The 23,276-nt window shown below is 52.5% G+C and overlaps 1 protein-coding gene across 1 annotated transcript in view; it reads right to left on the bottom strand.

Annotated features, from left to right (window-relative positions):
- Nucleotides 1-5,636: 5,636 nt before the first annotated feature.
- Nucleotides 5,637-23,276, bottom strand: part of Gpr157 (G protein-coupled receptor 157) — a gene marked incomplete at its 5' end in the record, with an annotated part of 17,648 nt that continues 8 nt past the window's right edge. The window contains 4 exons of the mRNA XM_015501306.2: nt 5,637-8,694; nt 8,978-9,175; nt 12,098-12,311; nt 22,998-23,276. The exon at nt 22,998-23,276 is cut by the window's right edge and continues 8 nt beyond it. Of these exons, the coding sequence (XP_015356792.1) occupies nt 8,479-8,694; nt 8,978-9,175; nt 12,098-12,311; nt 22,998-23,276 (907 nt within the window). The remainder of the gene's footprint in view (nt 8,695-8,977; nt 9,176-12,097; nt 12,312-22,997) is intronic.

The raw sequence follows: 23,276 nt of genomic DNA, 5'->3' as shown, positions 1-23,276 counted from the left end.
TATTTTTAGGTGGTGCTGAGGATGGAATCCAGCGCCCCAGGCATGCCAGGCGAGTGCGCTACCGCTTGAGCCACATCCCCAGCCCCAGAGGATCACAAGTTCAAGGCCAGCCTCAGCAACTTATAGAGGCCCTAAGCAATTCAGTGAGACCCTGTCTCAAAATAAAAGACTGGATGTGGCTCAGTGGTTAAGTGCCCCTGGATTCAGTTCCCTCTACAAAAAGGAAGGAAGGAAGGAAAGGAAGAAGGGAGGGAGGGAGGGGTGAGGGGAAGAAAGGAAGGGGAGAAAGAAGGAAAAGGAGGGAGGGGAGAAAGGGGAGGATGGAAGGAAGGGAGGAAGAGAGGGAGTGAGGGAGGGAGGGAGGAAGCCCCCCCCCCAGGTTCAATCCTGGTCAAAACAAAACAGAGCAACAACAAAACCCCACGACTCCTGTAAGGACTGAAAATAAACATGTGCTAAAGGTTTTACAGAACTCGTTATTTATGAGAGATCCGGCAGACGGTGTAACTGATTCAAAAGAGAAAGCAGAGCTGAGTGAGGCACGTTGATCATCCATCAGGAACACTGAACTGCATTTGCAAAGTCACACACTGCCTTCTGGAGGGGACTCCAGGGAAAATCCACGGACGAAACCTGCATGTCTATGGATAAGAATTATTTTGCAATGCCGGGCCTGGTGGCCTATGCTTGTCATCTCAGTGACTTGGAGGATGAGGCAGGAGAACAGCAAGTTCAAGGCCAGGCTGGGCAACTTAGCAAGACCCTATCTCAAAATAAAACTGAAAAGGACGGTGATGTAGCAGTGGCCGAGCACCTGGACTCAATCCTCCGTAATGGAAAGAATAAAACTAGAAAGAATGATTTCACAAGGACATTCTTACCTACGATGCTCGGGATGAAGGCTGGAAGGCAGTGTGGGGCGGAGCCTGAGAAGCAGAGCAGGACCCTCCAGGACACTCTGCTCCTCTGGGCACACATTCCCTCTATAGTAGCTTGAAATCCTGAAACGGGCCATGGTGGGAGCACCCCACACATGGGCAAACCCAACAAGTCAGCTCCCCAGCCCCTGGGCCCCAGCACACTTCAGGAGCTGGGGCTGTCACTGGATGAGGAGTCCCCAGAAGGGAGGAGGGCACCTAAATGCAGCCCTGGCAGGTTTTTTTTGGTACTGGGGATTCAACCTGGGCACTTTACTCTGAGCCACATCCCTAGCCCTTTTTTTATTTTTTATTTTGATACAGGGTCTTACTAGACTGCTCAGGGCTTCACTAAGTTGCTGAGGCTGGCTGCAAACTTGGTGATCCTCTTATTTCAGCCTCTAAGACACTGGGATTCTGGGCATGTGCTACCGTGCCTGGTCCTGGCTGGTTCTTACACCACAGAAAGGAATTTCAGGGTGCATCAAAAGAGGCTCAAGCGGAGACTTATTTAGGAAGGCAGATGGGTTTGGTAAGCCACATGGATGCCCTTGAGGGGAGAGGGAGGGCAGGCTGGAGGGTGGGGAACCGTTGGTCTCCAGGGTTTCTTTTCGAGGAAACCTTGTAAATGGAGTCTGTGAGACGCATAAGGAGTGGCATCAGCCTGAGGATCTTTGATCGTGGAGCCAGAGGAGGTCATGGTGGTCTGTTTCTTTTCCAGAATCATCAGGTTGGTGTTACCTGGTTGATAATGTGAAGAGCTTGGACCATGTCAGGGTGTCTCACAAGCTCTCTCTCTGGGTTTCTTTACATCAGTCTAAAAACGCGTCCTGTAAACTCGCAAAGCCCACAGGTACTAATTAACTGGATTTACGGTCCTCTCAAATTGATTGGACCCTTTAAGAATTCAGGGCAGGAGTGAAGGTGAGGAGGGCGTTGGTGGGGTTTTAGATGTAAAGTTCCAGTCGTCTTTCCCTCCCTGTCGCCTCCTCCTACCTATCCTTATTTCTCCATTTCCCACCTGGGATCTTGTTGTGGAAGCCGGCAGCCCCCTTCCCCACCCTCCCGCAGTTGAACCACATGAGCATCCGCCCACATCCTGAGGCCCCTCGCTGGTCTGTGCAGGGCAGCACCACCTCACCGGGAGGAATGCCGGGTTCTGACAGCAGCTGAAAAACAGCAGACTCTCCAGCTCCACCTCAGACCCGTGGACGCTAAAGTCGGAGAAGCACTGCTCCCTGCTTTCCCTGAATGTGGCTCCTCAGTGACCCCTCCCAGGACACCTGCTCCGAGGACTCCCAGGTCTGTGCCCAGCCTGGGCGGACTTACCCCCAGGAGTCTCCGGCACTGCTCCTCTCTGGTGGCCAACTTCAGGCTGCACTTGGAGCAGACCCTCTGACCCTCCTAGGATGGTGGCTGATAAGGTGACAGAGGGGTGGGAAGGGGCAGGCGATGGCTCTCCCTGATACACCTTTATCTGCATTAAACCCAGACCCGAGTAAGAAAACACCCTGCCCTCCACCCCCACCCTATGATCTCTTGATCTATTCGTGGAGGCTTGGCACATGGCTGGAGGCATGTGGCTGGACTCCCGTGTGCTCAGAGGGCTGAAGCCAGAGTCACTTCAGCTCAGGAGTTTAAGACCATCCTGGGAAAGGTCGCAAGATCCCATCTCTTAAAAGACTGAAAGCCTAGGGGTACGGCTCAGTGGCAGGGTGCTTGCCTGGCATGTTTGAGGCTCCGGGGTTCCATCCCCAGCCCTGAAAAACACAACTTAACAAAAGGGGACTAAAGAATGTAACCACACCTGGACGTACCCTAAAGATGACCTTTTTAGGGACTGGGTTTGTGGCTCAGTGGTCGAGCACTTGCCTAGTACCTGTGAGGCACTGGGTTTGATCCTCGGCACCACATAAAAATAAATTAAAAGAAAATAAAGGTATTGTGTCCATCTACCAATAATAATAATAATAATAATAATAATAATAATAATAATAATAATCTTTTTACAAGATAATTTCTGTCTCCAAATAGAAATTCTTCCCTTTCCTATAGAAAAAAAAGGTATATAAGCTTAGAGTTATGACACCCTTCTTCAGTGTAATAACTTGTTAATTCTCCAGTTAATTTTTTTGCTGTTTTTTTTTCCCAGCAAACCCTGGAATTTCCCTTCGCCTCTGTACCCTCATGCAACGGGCCCAGGCAAGACCAGGGCTCGGCCGTCTGCCAGGGAGAGGAGCTATGGGAGGGGTCCAAGGGAGAGAGGGGCTGCTTCCCTGGTTTTGAGGAATTGCCAGAAATCCTTGTGTAAACGGAGGCACCCATCAATTAAGTCCCCCCTCCCAAGGCCCCTGGGGGCCACTGGGGGCCACTGAGGCCTTGCTGAGGCCCAGAAGCAGGCGAGTTCGAGGTGGTGGTATCCTGGGTCATGGAGCTCTTTGCCCAGTCATTGGTGAAGCAGCGGCCTCAGGTCAGTCTCCCTGTCACCCCCAGGTTAGGTGAAACCCAGGCTGAGGGGCCACATCATCTGCCCAGAGTGATCCAGTCCTAAGTGGCGGAGCTGTGGTTGGAACTCAGGCTTCCTTCCCAGAGCCCCGTGGCTCACAGACCTGGTAGTGGGGACTCATCTGCTTCTCTTTTCCTCAGGGAATTGAAACCACCCACTTGGCTTTGTACCTAAATGTGGCTGCCTGTGGCCCCTCACCTCACCACTCCCAGGAGAGCTGCCCAGGGACAGGGACGCTGCAAGTCACTTTCTGGTTCCCTCTGGAATGTCCTGGAAAGGTGCCTTAAAGCATCCAAAGACAGTTTACACCCCAAACCCTCTCAGGGCTCTCCCTCCAGTCCTCAGCGGGCTGAGAGAGAGGAATTTGGAGATTCAGAGAAAAAAGTTACACAAGTCTTAAAAGAGAAGCGCCCATGATTTGTTGGAAGTACCCAAGAAACAGCTCATGAGGGTGCAGGCTGGGTCCTGAAGACGGGAGTGAAATTGTGTCACCCCACCCTAACGCCACCTCTAGCCCCTGGCTGCTGCCCCATAAATATTAGGACCAAGGCCTTTCTCCTCTCACTGTTGGGACAGCCCACCTTCCTCCCTGAACACGGAATCCTTCCCTCCTAAGCAAACCTCTGCTTGCCGCCCCTTTCGGATGTATCCTTAAATATTCCCTCCTGTGACATTTTTCAAGAACCCCACTGGTCCTGAGTTGAGGTTCCCCTTTCAGGGACCTCCTCGGACCCTCCTTGGGTGACGACTGTGCCCAGCATTTGAAACAGTTCTGTCATGATCCTTGCCCCATCCCACACCCTGCAAGGCCCACCTTTTTCTTGAGGGTGCCTTGAGCACGCCTAGGCAACCACTCTACACCGAGATACACCCCCAGCCCCCAAACCACCGATCTTGACATTCAAAACCATGGCTAGGGCTAGGAATGCAGCTGAGTGGTAGGGCTCATGCTTAGAGTGCATGGGGCCCTGGTTTCATCCCCAGCACCAAAAGAGAAAAGGATTGACATTCCATTCTTGTCCCATCCCACTCTGAGAGCCTGCAAAGGACGCTGGCCAGAGGACAGGGGCTGCAGCCAGCCAGAACGTACCTGGGCTTTCTCAAAAAAACATGAATTTGTCAAACATGTCAGCTAAACACTCTGGCCATCCATGGCTGGCACGGTGACTATTTTAACAACTTTGTTTATCCTACAGGGTTTGGAATGCATGCCAAGGTCACCTGGTGGGTGAGTTGGCATTTATGACCAAGATGGCTGTAGTCATGCCAAGGTGGATCCCTAGAGATAGGCTGGGAGTGGCTTCTTCCATTTTTCTCCCAGGTAAGCGCATGGCATGGAGTTTAGAGATACAAAAGCCAGACAGAATCGCTAAAAGACTGCAAAGGGTTACCCCAAAGAAGAAACTGCAATTTAGTATTCCTTAAATTTGCACGTTGCACCTAAATAACAAAATTAGTGTTAAAAGGTATCATTTCCAGAGGCTAATGTTGTTTTGACTTCACAAAATCCAGAAAGAAGAATGAAGAAACAAAGCTTGAGAGATATAGGAGGGCAACGTTCTAAGATGCAATGATTAATATGTGCCTAGGCCAGGGGTGGCTTGGGAGGCTGAGGCAGGAGGATCACAAGTTCAAAGCCAGCCTCAGCATCTCAGCAAGAGCCTGTCTCAAAAAACAAAACAAACAAACAAAAAAAGCCTAAAGCAGGCCACTTGGGTTGTGCAAGCAAAGCCGCTGGCTCCTCTCCCTGGTTTTGAAATGCCTTCAGAGCACAGCCTTTCAGAGAAGAGCTCCCAGAGTCCCACACATCCCTATCAGGAAGCCTGCAAGGCAGATGCAGTGATTCACCAGGTACCATCAAAAAGTGAGACATGATGGGCAACTGGGCCTGCAGCTCAGCCCTGGAGTGTCTCCCTCCTGCAAGTTTAGGCCCAAGTCATGGGTGCCAAGTACCTGGACCTGTTGACCCTCATTGTGGACAGGGCCCAGGAATCTGTATTTGAATACGCCCCACTTTCTTCCTCCATGATCTTCACCAAGTAAACTCAGAAACTGGCTATCCCTATGGGGTGGCACCTTATGGGACATTTGCCAACACAGAAGGGCAGAGATGTCTCTCCAGGTTTCAGCAGAGTGGAAGGCTGCCCGAAGTAGGCCAGTCTGAGCCTCCAGGCCCACCCCTCCCACATCAGTGGTCAGTCCCTTTACCCAACTGCAGAAGAAAAATAATTTATTTATTTAATTTAAAATAGCAAGACTTTGGCTTTCACAGACAGTCAGGGGTTTACGGTACAATGTTGCATGTGCAAAAACTCACACTCTCTTATGCCACAACAGGAAGTCTGTAAAAACAGGTTTTCTCATTGTAGACAGGTGAAGAGTTCTGTTCGTACCCTCAGCCTGGGCTAAAGAATAATCTTTATTAAAAAACAAAACTGAACAAACCAACCAACTTCAAAAAAAAAAAAAATCCAACTCTCAGAAGCACAGAGGCAGGTAGTGGCTGGTCAACCTGATTACAAGACCAAGATTCAGCTGTGCAAAAGGACGGGGGGGGGGGGGGGCAGGGATACAGTCAGGGGCTGCAATGACCTTAAGCTGGGGCAGATAAACACTAATGACCGTAACGGAACCCACTGGGGTCCAGCAAAGTGTCAAAGGGGTGAAGCCAGCCTAGTCAGGCTCTGATCAGAAGCGATGGCCCCTCCTGCTGTGGGGGTGCAAACTCCCCCCCCCCGTTCCCCTTTGGTTCTGAACTCTGCCCACCCAGCTGGACTGACTGTCCCTGGCTCTAAGCAAGAGGCAAGGCATTCTGTGAGGTGGGAGGGCCAGAGGCCAAGGCTAAGGCACCTAAGGCGTGTGGACAAGCCCCTCCCCTGCCCACCGGACCACTGCCACTCCTGGTAACCGTTCATCTGCAGCACCAAGGTGGGCAGCAGAGAAAGCAGAATTGGAAATAACACAAGGTGTAAATGTTTGGAGGTTTTTTACAAAAACAGACAATCCAGACACCAAAATGGCACCAAAAAAGAATGGAATGAGAACTTGAATGAGCCCTAGCACCTAAAGCAGGTGTTCTTGGAGTCCCCAACTCCCTCTATAGGCCTTTTCTGAGCACAGCCAAGCTGGGGAGACCCAGGTCCTCGCCTCTGGGCACTGTCTGGAGCTCCCTGCTGAACAGTTTATCCTAATGTCTTTGCTCTGGGGCCAGGACTCTTACTCAACTGTGGATCATTTTCTTGTTTGTAGCCAACAAATCCCTGAATTTCTGTCCCATTCTAGATGCTAAAAGGTCTTCACCAGCTGTGTGCCCGGAGGTTTGCTGTGACCTCTTTAGGGGAGGCTGTTTCTGTCAGGAGATGTCCTACTGGTAGGGAACCTTCCATACGGTAGCCCAGAGCTTTCGTTGAATCCTAAGGGGATTCCCCCCTCTTGCTAACTTTCATAAAGAACTGTTTTCAAAGAAAACCAAAACGAGCATTTTAGACTCAATCCTCAAAATGACTACTCCTTTCCTGATACAGATTTTGCTTTTGAAAGTCAAACAAACAGATAGCACAGCATGGTTTTGGTTTTAATCCAGAGCCATTTTACTGGGTCTGGAAATCATTTCAGTTTTGCAGAATTCTGGCAGGACCCAAGGGAAGTCACTTATGGGTAAAGCTGGGGGTGTCCTTGCCGGCCTCTAAGGTCACATGTATTACTTCCTGAGGTTCTCAGTTGTGGTGACTTGCAGAGATCGCTTTCTGGAATGAGAGGAAGTATTGGTGTAGGAGCTATGGACTACAGAGCTATAGATGCTTCTTAGAATCCTTTTTCTTTTAAATGTAAATGATTCCCCAGGCCTCAGGCTGCCACTTCCCCCAACCAACCACCAAAAAGCCTCAATCTTTTTTTTTTTTTTTTTGGTGCCAGGGACCAAATGGCCATCCTTGTCCATGCCAAGCACACACTCTACCTCTGAGCTCTGCCCCTAGCTGAGGCTGAATCTGAAAGCCTTCACCTTCCAGGAGGAAACAGCATGTGGGTCATCTACTCTCTGAGCATCTTTCCTCCAAAAACGCAGGCTAGGATGTGAGCAAACCAGGCCCTCTCCCTACCCACCCTAAGAACGAGGGCAGTAGGTGAAAATACCAGGAAAGAGTGTGTGGTCCTCAGGGTTCCCCTGGACGCCTCTGCCTTGGCACTGGAGGAGGGGACATGTAGTTTATGTGACTGACCAGCAAGGGGAGGACTCCGGATCTGGCCTGTGCTAAAACTTAAAACACAATCCACATGAAGGGCGGACAGTCCACAGAGAGGAAACCCAGGGCCCATGTGGTGGCACTGGCCCGTACTCCCAGTTATTCAGAGGCTGAGGCAGGAGGATCACAAGTTTGCAGCCAGCCTGGGTAACTTAGGGAGTCTCTGTCTCAAAATAAAAAGGCCTGGGAGGTAGCTCAGTGTAGAGTGCTTATGGAGCATGTTCAATCAAGGCCCTGGGTTCAAGCCCAGTACTGCAAAACAAGAGAGAATCCAGGAAGCACCCAGGGGACTGTCCCTGAGTGGCTGCGCTAGGTTGTGCTCATTTGTGGCAGTCACAGGTGACCTCAGGGGACCTGTTTAAAGGGAACTGCCCCTCTGCTGACCAGCAGTGTTATCCAAGGAAAGCTGGGCTCTTCAGGGGATCCCAACACCTGACAAGCCAGGAATCTGCCCTATGATGTCAGGGCAGGGGACACACCTCTGGGTCCCTCAAACTGTAAACAGTGCTATGTGGCCTCAGAACACCGAGAGCCCCTGCTCCGAGGCACCTGACAGGGTCCTGCCTCACTGGCTCTGAGTTTCATGCTGGGCTCACCCAGATGAATCCCAGGTGCGCCAGGACACAGGCCCGGGAAGGTGCTGCCTGAGGCTCAGGAGGTAGAAAGGCTGAGCTGGTGGCTGCTCACTCACCAGGTCAAGAGCTTCACCCACGGGGGCTTCAGGTGCAGCAGAAATGCACCCTGTCCCTGCAGTGGGATGCACAAAGCTGCCTGTCCCGGACAGGGACACAGTGTGAGGACAAGCTAACGCTCAGGTGCTGGGAGGCTCCTCTGGGGTCTGTCTGGGTTCCTGAGCGTCTCTGGTCTTGGAGGGCACAGAAGCCCCCGGAGGGCGGGCTGGGCTCTGGGTGGAGGGCTGGGAGCAGCAGCAGCAGCAGCAAAGGGAGACGAGCCGCGTGCGGACGGCACGGGTGCAGAGCACGAACATGATGCAGTTGGCTCCCCCCTGGAAGGTGTTGCCGATTCCCTGTTGGGAGGAAAGAAGGGGCCTGAGCACAGTCTGCAGGCAGTCGCAGGACCACCACGTGGAACTGCCTGGACCCAGGACCTTTCCTGCCCTCCCTGCCCTGGGAGGCTGCCCTGGGTGCTCAGCTCCCACTTCCCTGTCCTAGGCCGCTGCCCACCCGGGGCAGGGAAGGAGACGGAGCTCCTTGGCTGCAGCCCTAAAACTGGGACACAGGGACTCTTCTGTGGGACAGGGGATCTGGCCATGCCACGGAGGGGCAGCCGGGTGGAGAGGGCAGACCTACATGCAGAACGACCAGCACTGGTATCCGCACGGCCGGGGAGCCACAGAGGGTCAGGACGAAACGCACAGTGCTCCAGACGCGGAGGCAGATGAAGATGAGGGGGATGAGGACCAGCTTCTTGTCAGCCACAGAGGAGGAGCGGCGCTGCAGCTGGTGTGTGTCGCAGAGGATGGGCCGGTACTCCGAGAGCGCTTCCCGCTGCACAGGGGACAAGAGCAGACCTGACCAAACGGCTCTCTGGCCACTTCCGCCCACAGCTGCCCTGTCTTCCTGGGCACCTACACTAACTAGCCAGGAAGGCAGGAGCGGGGCCTCTGGGGCCTCCTGGGCCTGATGCTCTGGAGCCTCTGACCTGTTCCAAACTGGCCCCTTTTCCAAACCCTCGACTTGCAGATCACTGCCCACACCCCATCTGCACAGGGGGTGTCCCAAAGACGCCGAAACTCCTCGGGCCTCAGAGGGACGCCTGGCCTTGGCCCTCGTGTGCTTGCCCATCTGCCAGGGGAAGCTCCATCTTCCTCGATTCCTGGGCCAGACACGTGGGCATCTTCCTCCACTCTTCTCTCTCCCCCAGTTTCCGTCCAACTCACAGGTGGGTCCTGCAGACCCTCCTGCCCACCACCACGCACGCCCCGGCCCCAGCACCATCGCCACTTCTCCAGGTGCCAGGAACGGTGTCCCAGCCCCCCCCCTCCTCCCGGCCACCTCCCCACCTGCGGTCCATTCTCAACACAGAAGCAGAGGGCTCCCTGAAAGCCCGAGGCGGGTGGGTGAGTGCTCGTTCCCACCCCTGTCCCCTAGTTCCCGCCACCCCAGCCACAGGGTCCCCTACTGTTCTCCCAGCAGGCCTCCAGCCCGGGCTCGGTGCTGGCCGTTGCCTGTGTCTGGAATGCTTTCCCCTCTTGGTTTGTGTGGTCACTCCCTCGCTGCTGCCTCCCCCTCCTACCCCTCCTTCTTCTAATCTGGGGATTGGATCCAGGGGTGCTCAACCACTGAGCCACACCCAGCCCTTTTTATTTTTTATTTTGAGACATGTCTTGCCTGGAACTTGTGATCCTCCTGCCTCAGCCTCCTGGGTCGCTCCCTCACCCTCTCCAAGCCTCTGCTCCCAGGTCACCTGCTGGACGAGGCTGACACCCTGCCCAGCTGTTTCCCAGCTGCCCCCTCCCTACATCCGGCCCTTGGCTGTTGTCTGTTCTAGCTCCTGTCATCTCCATCCTCTGACATCAGCCACCCTTGTTTTCAACTTGTTCCCACTAGTGCACCCCACTTCTAGAACACAAGACCCCCCAGCACAGGACTATCGTGTCCCTACCCACCCACCCACCACAGGAAGGGCAGCTGGAACCTGCCTTGGCTTCCCGACTCCTGGGAATGTCTTTCACGAGAGGGAGGAGGCTCTGTTCCAGATCAAAACCCAATTTGTAAAAATAGGTGAGCCAACACAGACCAAAGACATGCACCGAGCCTCAGCCGAGCCTGTCTGGGACCCCAAAGGCCTAGGTGCAGGGAGCAATGCACACCTGGGCCTCCCTGAGCACCCAGGTGTCTGGGCTCACGTGGGCAGAGCACCTCGACCCTTGCAGCCTTGGGGGCAGCCCAGAGAGCTTCCAGCCCTACCCTTTGGAGCTGCAGGTTTGGGGGAACTTCCTATGGGAGGACAGAGGGGTCATGGGCTGGAGATCTGGGCCCAGACCGGGCTCCTCTTCAGAACAGAGCTGCTCCCTGCTCACTTATTTTTAGCTGTCCTGCTAGCTCCAGGGAGGGAACAACGTGCGCAGTCTCACCTCCTTGCCCACTTTATTCCTTTTTATTTGAAAAGACTTGCCAAGTTGTAAAAAGAGAACCCATTGTCACACGCAGGAGTCAGCCTGGCAGGCACGGGGTCCCCAGGCTTCCTGCTCTGCTGCAGAAAGGGTGAGAGTCAGCGGGACACACACAAAAGGGCTTCTCCAGAAGGCAGAGCCTGGGGACCTCTACTGGGAGCCCTGGGCCTTCCCAGGAGAGTGGGAGAGAGAAGGTGGGGATGGAGAGGACCAAGTCACAGGCGTGCGGGAGGACAAAAGCAACTTCAGAGCCACTGCTAGATCTTGCCCCTCCAGCAAGGACTCCAGCAGAGCCAGAGAGGGCTGCACAGCTGGGCCGGCCAGCTACATTTCTGTGTAAAGAGCCAAAAGAGAACCAGATGTCTTGAGAAGACAGATGGGGACTACAGGGGAAGAATTAGGTGGCCCAAGGTCACAGACAGCTGCAAGAAGCATCCCAACTCAGAAGTGGCTGCTTAGTCAACAGGGTGACCTGGGTGTGCGTGGCTCAGCGACCTAAGTGTGAGGCTCTGGGTTCAATTCCATACAGGACCCAGACTTACACAAAAAGAAACCAAACAAACAATCCCAGAATGACTTAAAGGTCGGGACACTCCCTCCTACAGCCAGGCCAGAAGGATGCGGACTCTCACCAGCACCAGCACCAGGCAGGAGGCCTGAACTGGGAGGATTTCTTGAAATCTACCTTGCTGCTCTGGCCACGCGTCATATTTGCCTTTTACCTTAATTACTGAAGCTTCTTCCTCTCTGGAGGGAGGCAGGATCCATGTTTTCATCCTCATTATAAACCACCTTTCTGGCCAGTCCTCCCTACTGATTTATAAATTCCTGCAAAGCCGACCACTTATGACACTGTCCTGATCGCTGAGGATGGTGAGGCGGGTTATTTGCATCACTGATCACGCAATTCGCCGTCCTCCCTTGGGGGGGCGGGCAGTTCCACTGGGACACATCCTCAACTTGTGTCTAAATTCCTAAGTGCAAGCAACCTCGGATGGCTGTCCACACGGGGGCAGTGGAGGGCTGTGGCTGAGGACGGGCTCCAGGCTCCTTCTGCTGATTTCAGCTCAATCCTTGGGAGCCCCAGACTTTCCGGCAGGCCCCTTAACTCTGCTTCCTCACCTACTGAAGGAGGAACAATGGGACAGGCTCCTGACAGGGCCCAGGCGCACACACCACCTGTTACCCTCCTGTAACAAAGCGCGTGGCCCCGGGCTGGATACGTGGCCAGCATGTTGTCCCTCTGGCCTCAAACTAGTTCTGTCCCCCAAGGGCCGTCACAGTGGGCACCTACCGCTCTGTTGATGTGCTTCCTGACCAGGAGGTACAGCAGGGGCAGCAGGATGTAAGCCAGCATCTCCCACAGCTTCCCGGTCAAGAGCATCCACAGCAGGCGGTCCTCGGCCTCCAGGTCGATCCAGCACCAGCCCACAGACACGTCAGAGGCATCATAGCCGATCTTCTTTAGGGAGACAGCTGCCACTGTGATGGTCAGCGGGACACCCCAGCTGAGGAATAACAAGGAAGAGGAGGCCCGGAGGTCAGGCCAGGTGCCCAGCGACGTCAGCATGGGCAGAGATGCCTGGGGAGGCTCTTTTGGGGAGGAGAGCGCTCCCCCAGGCCTAGAGCAGATAGTGTCCTGGGAAATAAGAAGGGGCAGGTGTTGCTCAGGGAGCCTGGCTCCAACCTAGCATTCCAGGCCTCCTAAGAGATTAATGCTAGGACATGGTGGGCGAGAGCTGGCTCCCACATGCATGGCTCCTTCCAGAGGGGCCTAGGCACCATGGTGCCAATCCAGCCTGTGTGTCCGGGCTGTGCATGCATGCCATCAGCAGGCAGCCCCCAGCCAGCCTTGGTATACCCTTGGGTACACAGAGGGTGCATACATGGGTGTGGTGAAGTGCTGGGCAGGCCGATTTCAGGGTCTAGAAGGGGGATGTGAGCATATCCCCTCTAAAGCATAAAGCCAGACAGCCCCCAACCTCAAGGTCAATGCCCCGCTCAACCTTCTGGAGCACGTCCCCATAGCAGCACAGCTGGGATCAGGCCCAAGTCCCTTCCCCAAGTTCTCTGCCCAGCTCCTTACAAAGCAGCTTAAATAGATCAGGGATACAACCAAAAGCCGCATGTGGCTTCCGGTGGCATTGAGATGGCAGAGAGGGCCATTAAGAGCTTGGACTTTGATGCATTGGGATGGGTCCAAGTCATGACTCTGCTCCTTCTGCGGAAGTTATTTAGCTTCCACGCGCCAGTGTTCTCCTCACAGAGTGGGGACGATGACAGAGGGGACCGTATGGGAACAACCAGATAAGCATGTGTCTGCTACTGCAAGACTGTTGTTCCAGGACCCGGCCTGTGGTGTAGACACTGGTGCTGCACATGGTTTCTGACCCCAGGAATGGACACAAGTACCCACGTGCGGGGCCAGTGGCTCAGAGAACAGAACAGTCTACGGAAACAGTCCCATCAGTGACGCCAGCAACAGGGTTAGTTCAGAAACTGGCCATGTGTCGAGAACTCAGTGTCAGGAATGTGGGCCCTTCTGACAGGAAGCTGGAGACCAGCGACGGACGAGGTTAAGTTCCACCTGAGTCTGTTGCCCAAACTCCCCTAGATGCTGTGCCTGGGCGAGGCTTTCCACACGCTGCCAGGCCAGCAGAGGGGCAGCATGGGGGCTGGAGGGGGGACGTCCACTCCCTCGGCCTGGCTGGGTGCAGGACACTCAGAACAGAGGTGACCCAGACAACCATCCACTCTGTCCTTGTTGCTGCCCTTTGTGGGGAGACCAGGAACAGCTGCCAGGGGCAGTTACTGTCACCTTCAGCAGGGGGCAGCAGCGACTGTCATCTTATTTTGGTGGTACTGGAGCAGGAACACTTGACCACTGAGCACCAGCCCCAGCCTTTTCGTTCATTCGTTCATTCATTCATTCATTTATTGGTATTAGGGGGTTGAACCCAAGGATGCTTAACCACTGAGCCAGATCGCCAGCCCTTTTTATTTTTTATTTTAGACAGGTTCTAGTTAAGTTGCTCAGGGCCTCACCATGTTCCCAAGACTGGCTTTGAACTTGCAATCCTCCTGCCTCAGCCTCCCAAGCCACTGTGTGTGCCACTGCTTCCAGTTCAGGCTCAGTGATAGAGTGATCCTGGGTTCAATTCCCAGAATTGAAAAAAAGCAAAAAGAAGTGTTAAAACTCCAATCGTAAGGCCAGAATGTGTTTTTCACCACATTATGGTTTTCAAGACTCCTTGCAGGAATTCTGGGAATGGGAATAGTACTAGTGCCACATGTGGGGACAGTTTCCCTGAAGGAGACTGGACTTCAGCCAAGTCTCAGGCAGGGCGGCCTCCCATCGGCTGGGCAGGAGAAGGAGGCTGGCTCCCAGGTCCAGGCTCCTGGGAGTGGGGAGGGGAGTATTCCCTTTCCCTTCTGCATCCGGATGGGCCTTACAGGAAACCTGGGGACCACACAGTGACAGACCTGCACACGGAGTTTAGATCTGTAGTTCTAAAGGTATGAAGTGACATATTTCTTCTGTACTACTGGGGTGTGCTTGGGCTAAGAGGGATAATGAAACAGCTAGAGAGAAGACCACAAGGGGGAGGGTTGGGAAAGGGCTAAGGAAGGGAGCTTGAGCAACAGGCAGTGGTGGAAGGACCTTGAGCTCACATCTCGGCAGCCAGGTTGGGGCCAGAAGCTGCTAGGGAGGTACTTAAGTGGGTGGTGGGAAAAGGTGGTATCAGGGATCTGGTGGGGACAGAGGAGGAGGAATGTCCTAATAGTCCCACAGAGCAGGCTGGACCCGAGTCGCAGACTTATGGATCAGGCCATGGCACGCTTCATGTTTCACAACCGGCTCATCAGAAAAATGCAGATGTGTGATGTGTGATGTACGTGTGTGTGTGTATGTGTGTGTGTGTATTCATGCATATACAAATTATCTTAAGTTGCGCTGATATCAAGATGCAAAGCGCATAATCTAAAAATAAAAACACAATACACAAAACTCCTTATTGTCAATTCCCTACGACCGATTCTCACAGAATGACTTTGCTGATTTTTTTTTCCTGAACCCTGGTATCCACAGCCCACCTATGGATGTGGTCAGCAAATGAGAACAGTCCCATCCCATGAAGTTGGTTTATGCTTTCATTTTCCTGAACATGTAAAAGATGAACGTGAAATGCAGAAAACAAGCCCTGCTGGAGCTTCACTGGTCAGTGACGGAGCGACCTCTCTGCTCACCAGGCACTAGTTCTCCCACACTGGAGGAGTTTCCTCATTTACTGGTGTCCCACGACACCACCTCTTCTCCTCACCTTCTGCCTAAAAGATTGGCTTCCTCCTGCCCAAACATGGCGGCCAACTCTGCTTAAGTTCGGTGGTCACACTTTTAGGTTCAAAATGTGCTAAAGTCTAGATCAAGGCCTGGCAAACTGCAGCACTCGGGACAAATCTGGTTATTTTTTAATTATAGGTGGACACAATGTCTTTATTTTATATTTATGTGGTGCTGAGGATCGAACCCAGTGCCTCACGCACGCTAGGCGAGCGCTCTACCTCTGAGCCACAATCCCAGCCCCCTGTTTTTTTTTTTAATAAAGTTTTATTGCAACACAGCCACACTCATTCATTTACATATTCCCTAAGACTGTTTTGCAGCAGGATTGGGCAGTTTCAACTGAGGCCGCAAAGCCTGGAAATACCCTCAAGTCCCTCATGGGAAAAGTTTGCCAACCTCAGCTTCACGGAATCCACAAAGCAATGGACCACACCTTTGTTTGTACTGTTTGCTGAGTCCGTGGTGTAATAGTCCCACCATGGCCAGTGTCAGGCCACCAGCATCGGTAGATAGGAACAGAGGCCGCAGCACAAGCACACGGTTCTACAGTATTTCTGTGACGTACATGTGATAGAGGTGAACAACCTCCAGCACCCAGCGTGGAGCATTAATGTAATTAATGAGGATTAACGCAAAATAGAGGTTAATTTTTAGTAATGGTGGTATCTAACAATCAGCTCACAAAATTCCCTACAAGTGGGTCTTCCCAGCTGATTCCGGGATACCACTGGGCAGAAGAGAGAAAGAGGAGCCCCAGGGTGAGGAGAATGTTGGTGTTCCTGGGTCCTCTGAGAAGCTCAGCTGCCCTTACAGTGGTTTACTACAATTCTGACGTGACAGTTTTCCCCCTTTGAAAAAGCAGCCGACAGTCAAAAACTAAAGTCAGAACTAGTTCAGAGATGCCTGCTCCTGGAGGAGACCAGGGACTGACTTGATTACGACCCACGTGGTCCCGGGGTGGCCCCACAGTCCCAGGAAGTTCTGCTAATCCTCAGCCCCTGCACAGAGATGGCCAAAGGGGGAAGCTAAACGAGGAGCGTGGAGGGAAGAGTGGGGTTAGAGCAGGTGACTGATAAGGCTGGGGGTGTCTGGGCTGGGCCTGCCTAGCCGGAGAAGCCTACACCCGGAGCAGATCCCTGCCCGGAGGGAGAACCCAGGCTTCTCCCAGAATCACCTGGGCCCTTGGTTCGTGTTTGCCTAGCCAGACTGCACGGCTTCCTCCCCTATCAGAGAGTTACTGGTTGAACTGCGTGTCCCTGAAATTCATCTGTTGAAGTCCTAACCCTCAGGACCTGGGAACGTGACTGTGTGTTTGGAGATGAAATTTTTCAAGAGTCAATTAAGTTAAAATGAGGTCACCAGAGTGGGTCCTAATCCCATAGGGTTGGGTCTTCACAGGAAGAGATCAGGACAGACATGTACACATGACAACTAGGTGGGGACACTTGGAGAAGATGCCATCCACAAGCCAAGGAGAGAGGCCTCAGGAGGAGCCAGCCCTGCCCACACCTTGTCCTGGGCTTTCGTCCCCCAGAGCTGTGAAAGAGGAAATTGTTGCTGCTTGAGCCACCTAGTCACCGCAGCCTGAGCTGATTAGCACAAGCGGCTTCCAACAAACCATCAAGGGAAGGGATGAATGGGAAGCTCCCCACCATGCCCAAACTGGTGGTGCTGGTCAGGGACCCAGGCGACCTGGGGAGGGGACCTTCTGGGAACTCAGTATCCTTTCTGTCATAAGTGTCCTGCAGGGAAGTGGAACTGGACTTGCCACACAGGATTAGCTTCGAGGTGAGCAAACGGCCTCCTATCCTTGAATTTCCTGGCATTTATTGTCTGAGGACAGGTAGCCGTGGCCTCCGGCAGAGCCAGCTCCGGGCTCCCGACAATTCCCGTCCAGAGCCTGGTCCCTCCAGACCCCAGCTCTGCCTGTGAGAGCGTCATGTGGCCCCTGACCTCTCCCACCAGTCAGGGTTGGGGGACACCCCCTCACTTCATGTAAAGATCGGAGCTGCCCAACGCTTTCCAAAGATGGCTTCAATCCCTGCCCCCTGCCTCGGGTCCCACAAAGGGCTGAGCTGCGAGAGCTGGAGACACTGCGCCTCTCCCTCACCTCAAACCCCACTCCTCCTTCAAATTTTGGAGGTGGGCACCTGCTGGAGAAAACAAAGGGGGCCTTCTTTCTCCCCTGTGGGCCAAATAGCCGCTCCTGTTGTGAGTATGTGGCAACAGAGAGTCTTGAATGCTAACATAACTCAAAAAAATGCTTTGGGAACAAAACCACACACCCTGCAACAATGTGCCAATTTAGAAAACTCCTGAGAGCTCAAGGCCGGGGGCGCCCAGCTGTGGGGAGTAAGGCTGGTGAGAGGCCGCTGGCCGGGTACAATGGACACTTGTCCAGCTCATGGGGCAGAGCGCTAGGCCGTGGGGGAGGTTAAGTGAGTCAGCCACTGGGCCAGGCTGCCATGGGTCACTGCAGCTTTGGTGCCACCATCCACAGCCCTCAGCTCAGAGGTGCTTCCTACCCCCTGGGTTCCTGGCCACTAGGCCCGGGAAGGGCCAAGGGGCCGGCAGCCTCTGTGCTCCTGGCCCCTGGTACTGGTCCTCAGTTGCACACACCAACTTGGTGCTGTGACCTCACCATCTCATGGTAATCCAGAAAGCCTTTTTTGGGGAACAAACAAAAGCTAGTTCAACTTTTGTCCCTTTGGGGAGTGGTGACAAGGGGTGCCATTCCCGAAGCTACCTTGTGCATCCCTCACTCAGGGCTCTCTGTGGAGGGAGTGTCTTAGTTCACGTTCTGCTGCTGTAACAGAGAGTCTCAGGCTGGGCAAGTCACAAACAACAGAAACTTCTTTGGCTCAAGGTCTAGATGTCGGGGAGTGCAAGAGCCGGGTGCCAGCATCTGGTAAGGGTCACCCCATGGAGGAAGGTTGAGGGGTATCTGGAGATAGAGAAAGAGTGGGGACCAAACTACCCTCTCTTCCAGTAGCAGCACAACTCTGCAAACCCACTGAGCCCCAGCACACCAGCTCTCAAAGGTCCCCTTCTTAATTCTGCTACCGAGGTGATGAAATGTCAACATGAGTTGTGGAGGGGACAGCCGTGCAGATAACAGCAGGGACGACCTGAGACTCAGCTCTGCCCAAGGCCGCCACTTCTGCTGCACCGCGAGCTCCTTTCCAATTATAGAACTTAGGGCCTCCCTCTCAGGGCCCTGTTTCCCCTTTTTGCCGTGTTGGGACTTCCCACTCCCCCGCAGAGCAGGGTTTTTAGGGTTGGTTTGGGGTGCCAGACTCCTTCTCCTGCAGTGACTCCAAGAAAGCTCCAGAGGGTGGGTGCGGAGCACTGGCCGGTCCTGCTCGCCCCTCTCACCTCAGCAGAGCCTGAAGAAACTCAGAGACTGCTGGAGATGCCCTGGCCCGGCCCAGACTGCACCTGATCCTGCGAGATGAACCCCCCAACCCAGCCACCCCCAAGCAGATAGGACGAGGGCTGTCACCTGGCTCCACTGACCTGACCCCACTTTGCGTCACTAAAGGAGCCTCGACCTTGGGGAAGTAGGAGCTGCAGAGGGCTGCAGGCGGGGACAGTTGAAGGTTTACCTCACTGGTCTTACAGAAGGAAGGCAAATGTTCCCTTCTCTGCAGCCCCAGCCCCTCCCTCAGGTGACACACACTCACGAAAGCAAAACCGTAATTACAAAAGGAAAGCAGTAACTCTGCAGCCGGGGAGGCTGCAGATACCACCTGGGCTGAGCCATCAGAGCCACATCACCACTAAGGGAACATCCAGAGTCACCCCGGGGTGGGGGGATGGGCTTCTGGGATCCAAGTGCAGACCTGAAAGCAATCAGGAGGAAGCTTCAGACAAACCCAGGAACATTCTATGAAGTTCGGCAGAACATTTAGGAAAAATGCTGGTGAAACTGGTATCTTCCTGCACTCTTCAAAATGTCAGTGTTATAACAGATGGAAGAACTGAAGGGGAGTAAAGAGCCATGGAAAGTCAAGGTCCGAGGGATTTTCTTTTGCTCTGAGGGATGCTGTTAGGCAATGGACAAATATCTCGATAAAGCCCACCAATCAGGTAACAGTGTTCCTCCTGCTAATTTCCTGCCTTTTTTTTTTTTTTTTTTTGTATCAGCGATGGAACCCAGGGATGCTTAACCACTGAGTCACATTCCTAGCCTTTATATTTTTTATTTTGAGACAGGGTCTTACTAAATTGCTGAAGCTGGCTTTGAACTTGCAATCCCCCTGCCTCAGCCTCCCAGGTTGCTGGAATTATAGGTGTGAGCCACCGCACCTGGCAAATTCGTGGTTTGGGTAAGTGCATGTTTCTGTAAGAGACTGCTGCCTTCTGGCAGTACACACTGAGGTATTCTGGGTTGAGGGGGTATCATGTCTGTGACTCTTAAGTGGTTCTGGAAAAAGTAACTGGAGAGGAAAAAGCTAACATGATAAAATATTAATATGTGGGAAAAAAGAATAAATAATTGTTGAAATTATTATTTGTGTGCACACCTGCGTGCGTGGGCTGGGGATGGAACCCAGGACCACATGTATACTAGGCAAGCAAGTGCTCTACTGCTGGGCTACACCCCCAGCCCTATGGTTGAAATTCTATCTCAGTTTTCAAAAACTAGAGATCAAGACACAATCACAAGAGCATGGACCATGGAGTGGGTCATAACCAGGTTCTACTCCTAAGCCTCCCAAGTGCGTGGTCTTGGGCCATCTTGTCTGCTATGAATGGAGGGTGCTCACCCTGTCCATCTGGCTGGATTACCTGTGCTCTATGAGCTAATGAATGGGACAGCACTTTACCAAGCATCAGGAACCACATGCAGTTCATGATGAAAGACTCTTTCCCTGAGGATGAAGTCTAAGCTATTCTCCTTTTCTAAGGAGGAGAAAAAAAGCCTGTAAATGGAACCATGTTAGGTGTCATTATGGCTCACCAAGGGCCACACAGGTGCTTTCCTGGGAGCTTGTGAGTGTGCAGGATTCTCTGTGACCCTCTGTGTTTCCACGGCTATAATCAGCTTTAGAGATGGCTTTTTTTTTTTCACTTCTCTTTTTATCATCCATTTAAAAAATACAACCTGGAGAGTTTGCAACTAGTACTCATCAGTGACATGGCATTTCAAAAGGGGAGGATAGTCTATCACTTATTGTTCCCCTATTATTGGGCACTGAGGTTGCTTCTAAATTCTCACTATGACAACACCACCTCACAAACTCCCTTGAACCTTCAGCTTAGTATGTATTTTGGATGGTCTTCTCAGACTAGGTCCTGGAAATAGGATTACTGGATCAGGGGTATGAACCAAATACTTTCTACAAGGATTACTTCAATTTATAATGCCAGTACTAATGTAGGAAAATACCAGTTTCACTGTCATTTGTCATTCTACCTTATTATTTTTTCATCTAATTTAATTGATGAATGGTACCTCATTGTTGTTTTGGCTATTAATGGGATTAAATTTGTTTTCCATATACATTTATCAGATGCTTTTACTATTTTGCCTGAATGTATCCTTTGTTCCTTTTTCAGGACATTGGTGGGTTTTAAAAAAAATCAATTCTTAGCTGGATATGGTGACATACACCTATAAATCCCAGTGACTTGGGAGGCTGAGGCAGGAGGATTGCAAGTTCAAGGACAGCCTGGGCAACTTAGGGAGACTCTGTCTCAAAATAAAAAATAAAAAAGGGCTGGGGATATAGCTCAGTGGTAGAGCACCCTGGATCCAAGCCCCACTAGCACAAATAAAACAACAACAACAACCAAAAAAAAAAAACCCTTGTTTGGGCTGGGGCTGTNATATATATATATATATATATATATATATATATATACACATAAAATCTAAAACTCTTTAGATATTCACCTTCCATATTGTCATATTTTAAAACAGTTTCCAAGACTGAACCATTTGGTTTTTAGTATATTGAAATGGTCAAAAGTGGATGATCAGGTAATCTGTGCCTAAAGATAAGCTTTATCACATCACTAGGTCCTTCAGCAACAAGAAATTAATTCTCCAAAGAAAAATATGGGATAGTCCTGAGCAAGCTCAATAAGTCTGGGAGGATCTGGGTCAATAAATAACCTGTTGGACAGGTTATAACAATTCCCTCAAACACAGCTTTCCCTAGAAGGAAGGCTTCCCTAGCATCTCAAAAAACCCTGCCATAGGGTCCCTGATGAGAAATGTACGGAAAGAACTCCCACCTCAGATCTGTTAGGAAATCCATCTTCTATAGGAGCTGCACCAGGTTCTGGGTATCACCTTACTTATTAATTTATTGGAACTGGGAATTGAACCCAGGGGCACCTTACCATTGAGTTCCCCCCCCACCCCGCCCCTGAGCTTTCTTATTTTATGTTGAGACAGGCTCTTGCTAAGTTGCCCAGACTGGCCTTGAACTTATAATCCTCTGAACAGCTGAGATTACAAGCATGCACCACCACACCTAGCCTGATTATCACTTTAAAAAAAGTAACGTATTAAATATTTTGGAAAAAAAAAAAAAAAAGCTGGGAAGAGAAGAGATTCTTGCAAAGAAAGGTCCAGTCTTAGATACTTCTTTACTACCTGGGAACTACAGTGTTCACACTGCCCACCTCAACCCAAGCTGCCACCAAGGATGGCTGGTATCTGACAGTCAGCCTCAGGTGACACACTGCAAGGGGTAGGAGAAATGGTTGCCCCCCTCTCTGGGTCCCTGCATCTGAGCCACTTTTTGAGTGACACAGTGTGAAGGTTTTGATTTGAACAGCTGAGAAGCAGGACCCTTAGTTTCTCAGGGACCAACTGGCCTTCATCCAGCAGCTACTAGAGCTAGAGGTCAAGTGACTCTTCCCAGCTGGCTGCCTCAGCGTGTGACACCCAGGTGACCTGTCTCTACCAAAGTGCTGACTATCCTCTTAGTCCTTGGAAAACACTCAAGTTTTTAATAGAAAGGATCTATAATTAGGACAGTCTTTGGTGCTCTGATCTGGGGGAAGGAGAAGAGTAAACCAGCCCTAGAATTCCTGCCTTTGCTTCAGCACAGGACACCACGAGAAATTCGAACCCTGAAACTACACCAGGAAGGACGGACCTATTTGGGTAGGGCTTTCTTGCTGAGATGCTTGAAGGCTAGGGCATCACAGGGCAAGGCCTTGGGTTTCCTTGTTCTCAGAGACTGCTGTCAGCTGTCAGCTTTCTTACACTCAATGGGTTGTTATTGACCTGCCTTAGAGCTCTTGAATTCTGGAAAGTCAAGATCACCCAGAATGGCGGCTGGGCCCTGAAGTTCAGAAATGACCAAAGACAAAACTAAAAAGATGAAAAGATGGTAGGTCCCTCTGCAAGTTTTACGGCTGGGACACTGTGGCCTGGGAGAGGCTGAATGTACCACACCCACTATAGCATGGAGGTGGCAGTTGCCTGGCTTCCAGCACCACAGCCACATCCTGGGGATGGGGAGCGTTTCCCCATGGGCAGCAAGAATGGCCAGAACACAGTGAAGCAGGAGTCAAAGCGCACAAAGTGTTGCCCCAGTGCCTATTAAGTGCTCAGAGCTGGGCCCTGAGGGTGAGATCTGTTCCCCATCTTGCTAAGAGGCTCCAGCTGGGGCACGCACAAGGGACGCCCTCTGCAGGGATGCACAGGCTTGATCTACAGCTCCTGCAACCTGGGCACCCTCCTGTGGGCCCAGGGATGCTGAAGGGCACTACTGGGCGCCTGACCAAGACGCGGCCTGCGGGAGGGGGCGCGAAGGAAAGCAGGCAGGACCCGGCAGAAGGTAGGACTGAGTGCCCTCCCCCCCGGAAGCAGCAATGCCACACGCACCTGACAGCGTGGAAGGCCCAGAGTAGGCGGTCGGTCCGCGGCCCCCGCGCGGCGTGGACGATGCTGAGGTATAGGTAGAGGGCGATGGCCACCGTCCAGAAGAAGGAGCTAGTGTTGGCGAAGGAGGAGACCGCTCCTTGTAGCACGCAGTCCCACGAGGGGCCCGAGAAGTCCTGCAGCACCCCGTAGAAGTAGGAGGCGGCCGAGAGCAAGTCGGCCAGCGACAGAAAGAGCAGCAGACGCCGCGCCCGGCTGCGCAGGTCGGGCCAGAGGGCGTGC

The sequence above is a fragment of the Marmota marmota genome, unplaced genomic scaffold (assembly GCF_001458135.2).
Source record: "Marmota marmota marmota unplaced genomic scaffold, marMar, whole genome shotgun sequence".
In the NCBI taxonomy this organism is placed as follows: Eukaryota; Metazoa; Chordata; class Mammalia; order Rodentia; family Sciuridae; genus Marmota; species Marmota marmota.
Note: the sequence above shows the minus strand (reverse complement) of the source record. Positions and strands in the feature narration are given on the sequence as shown.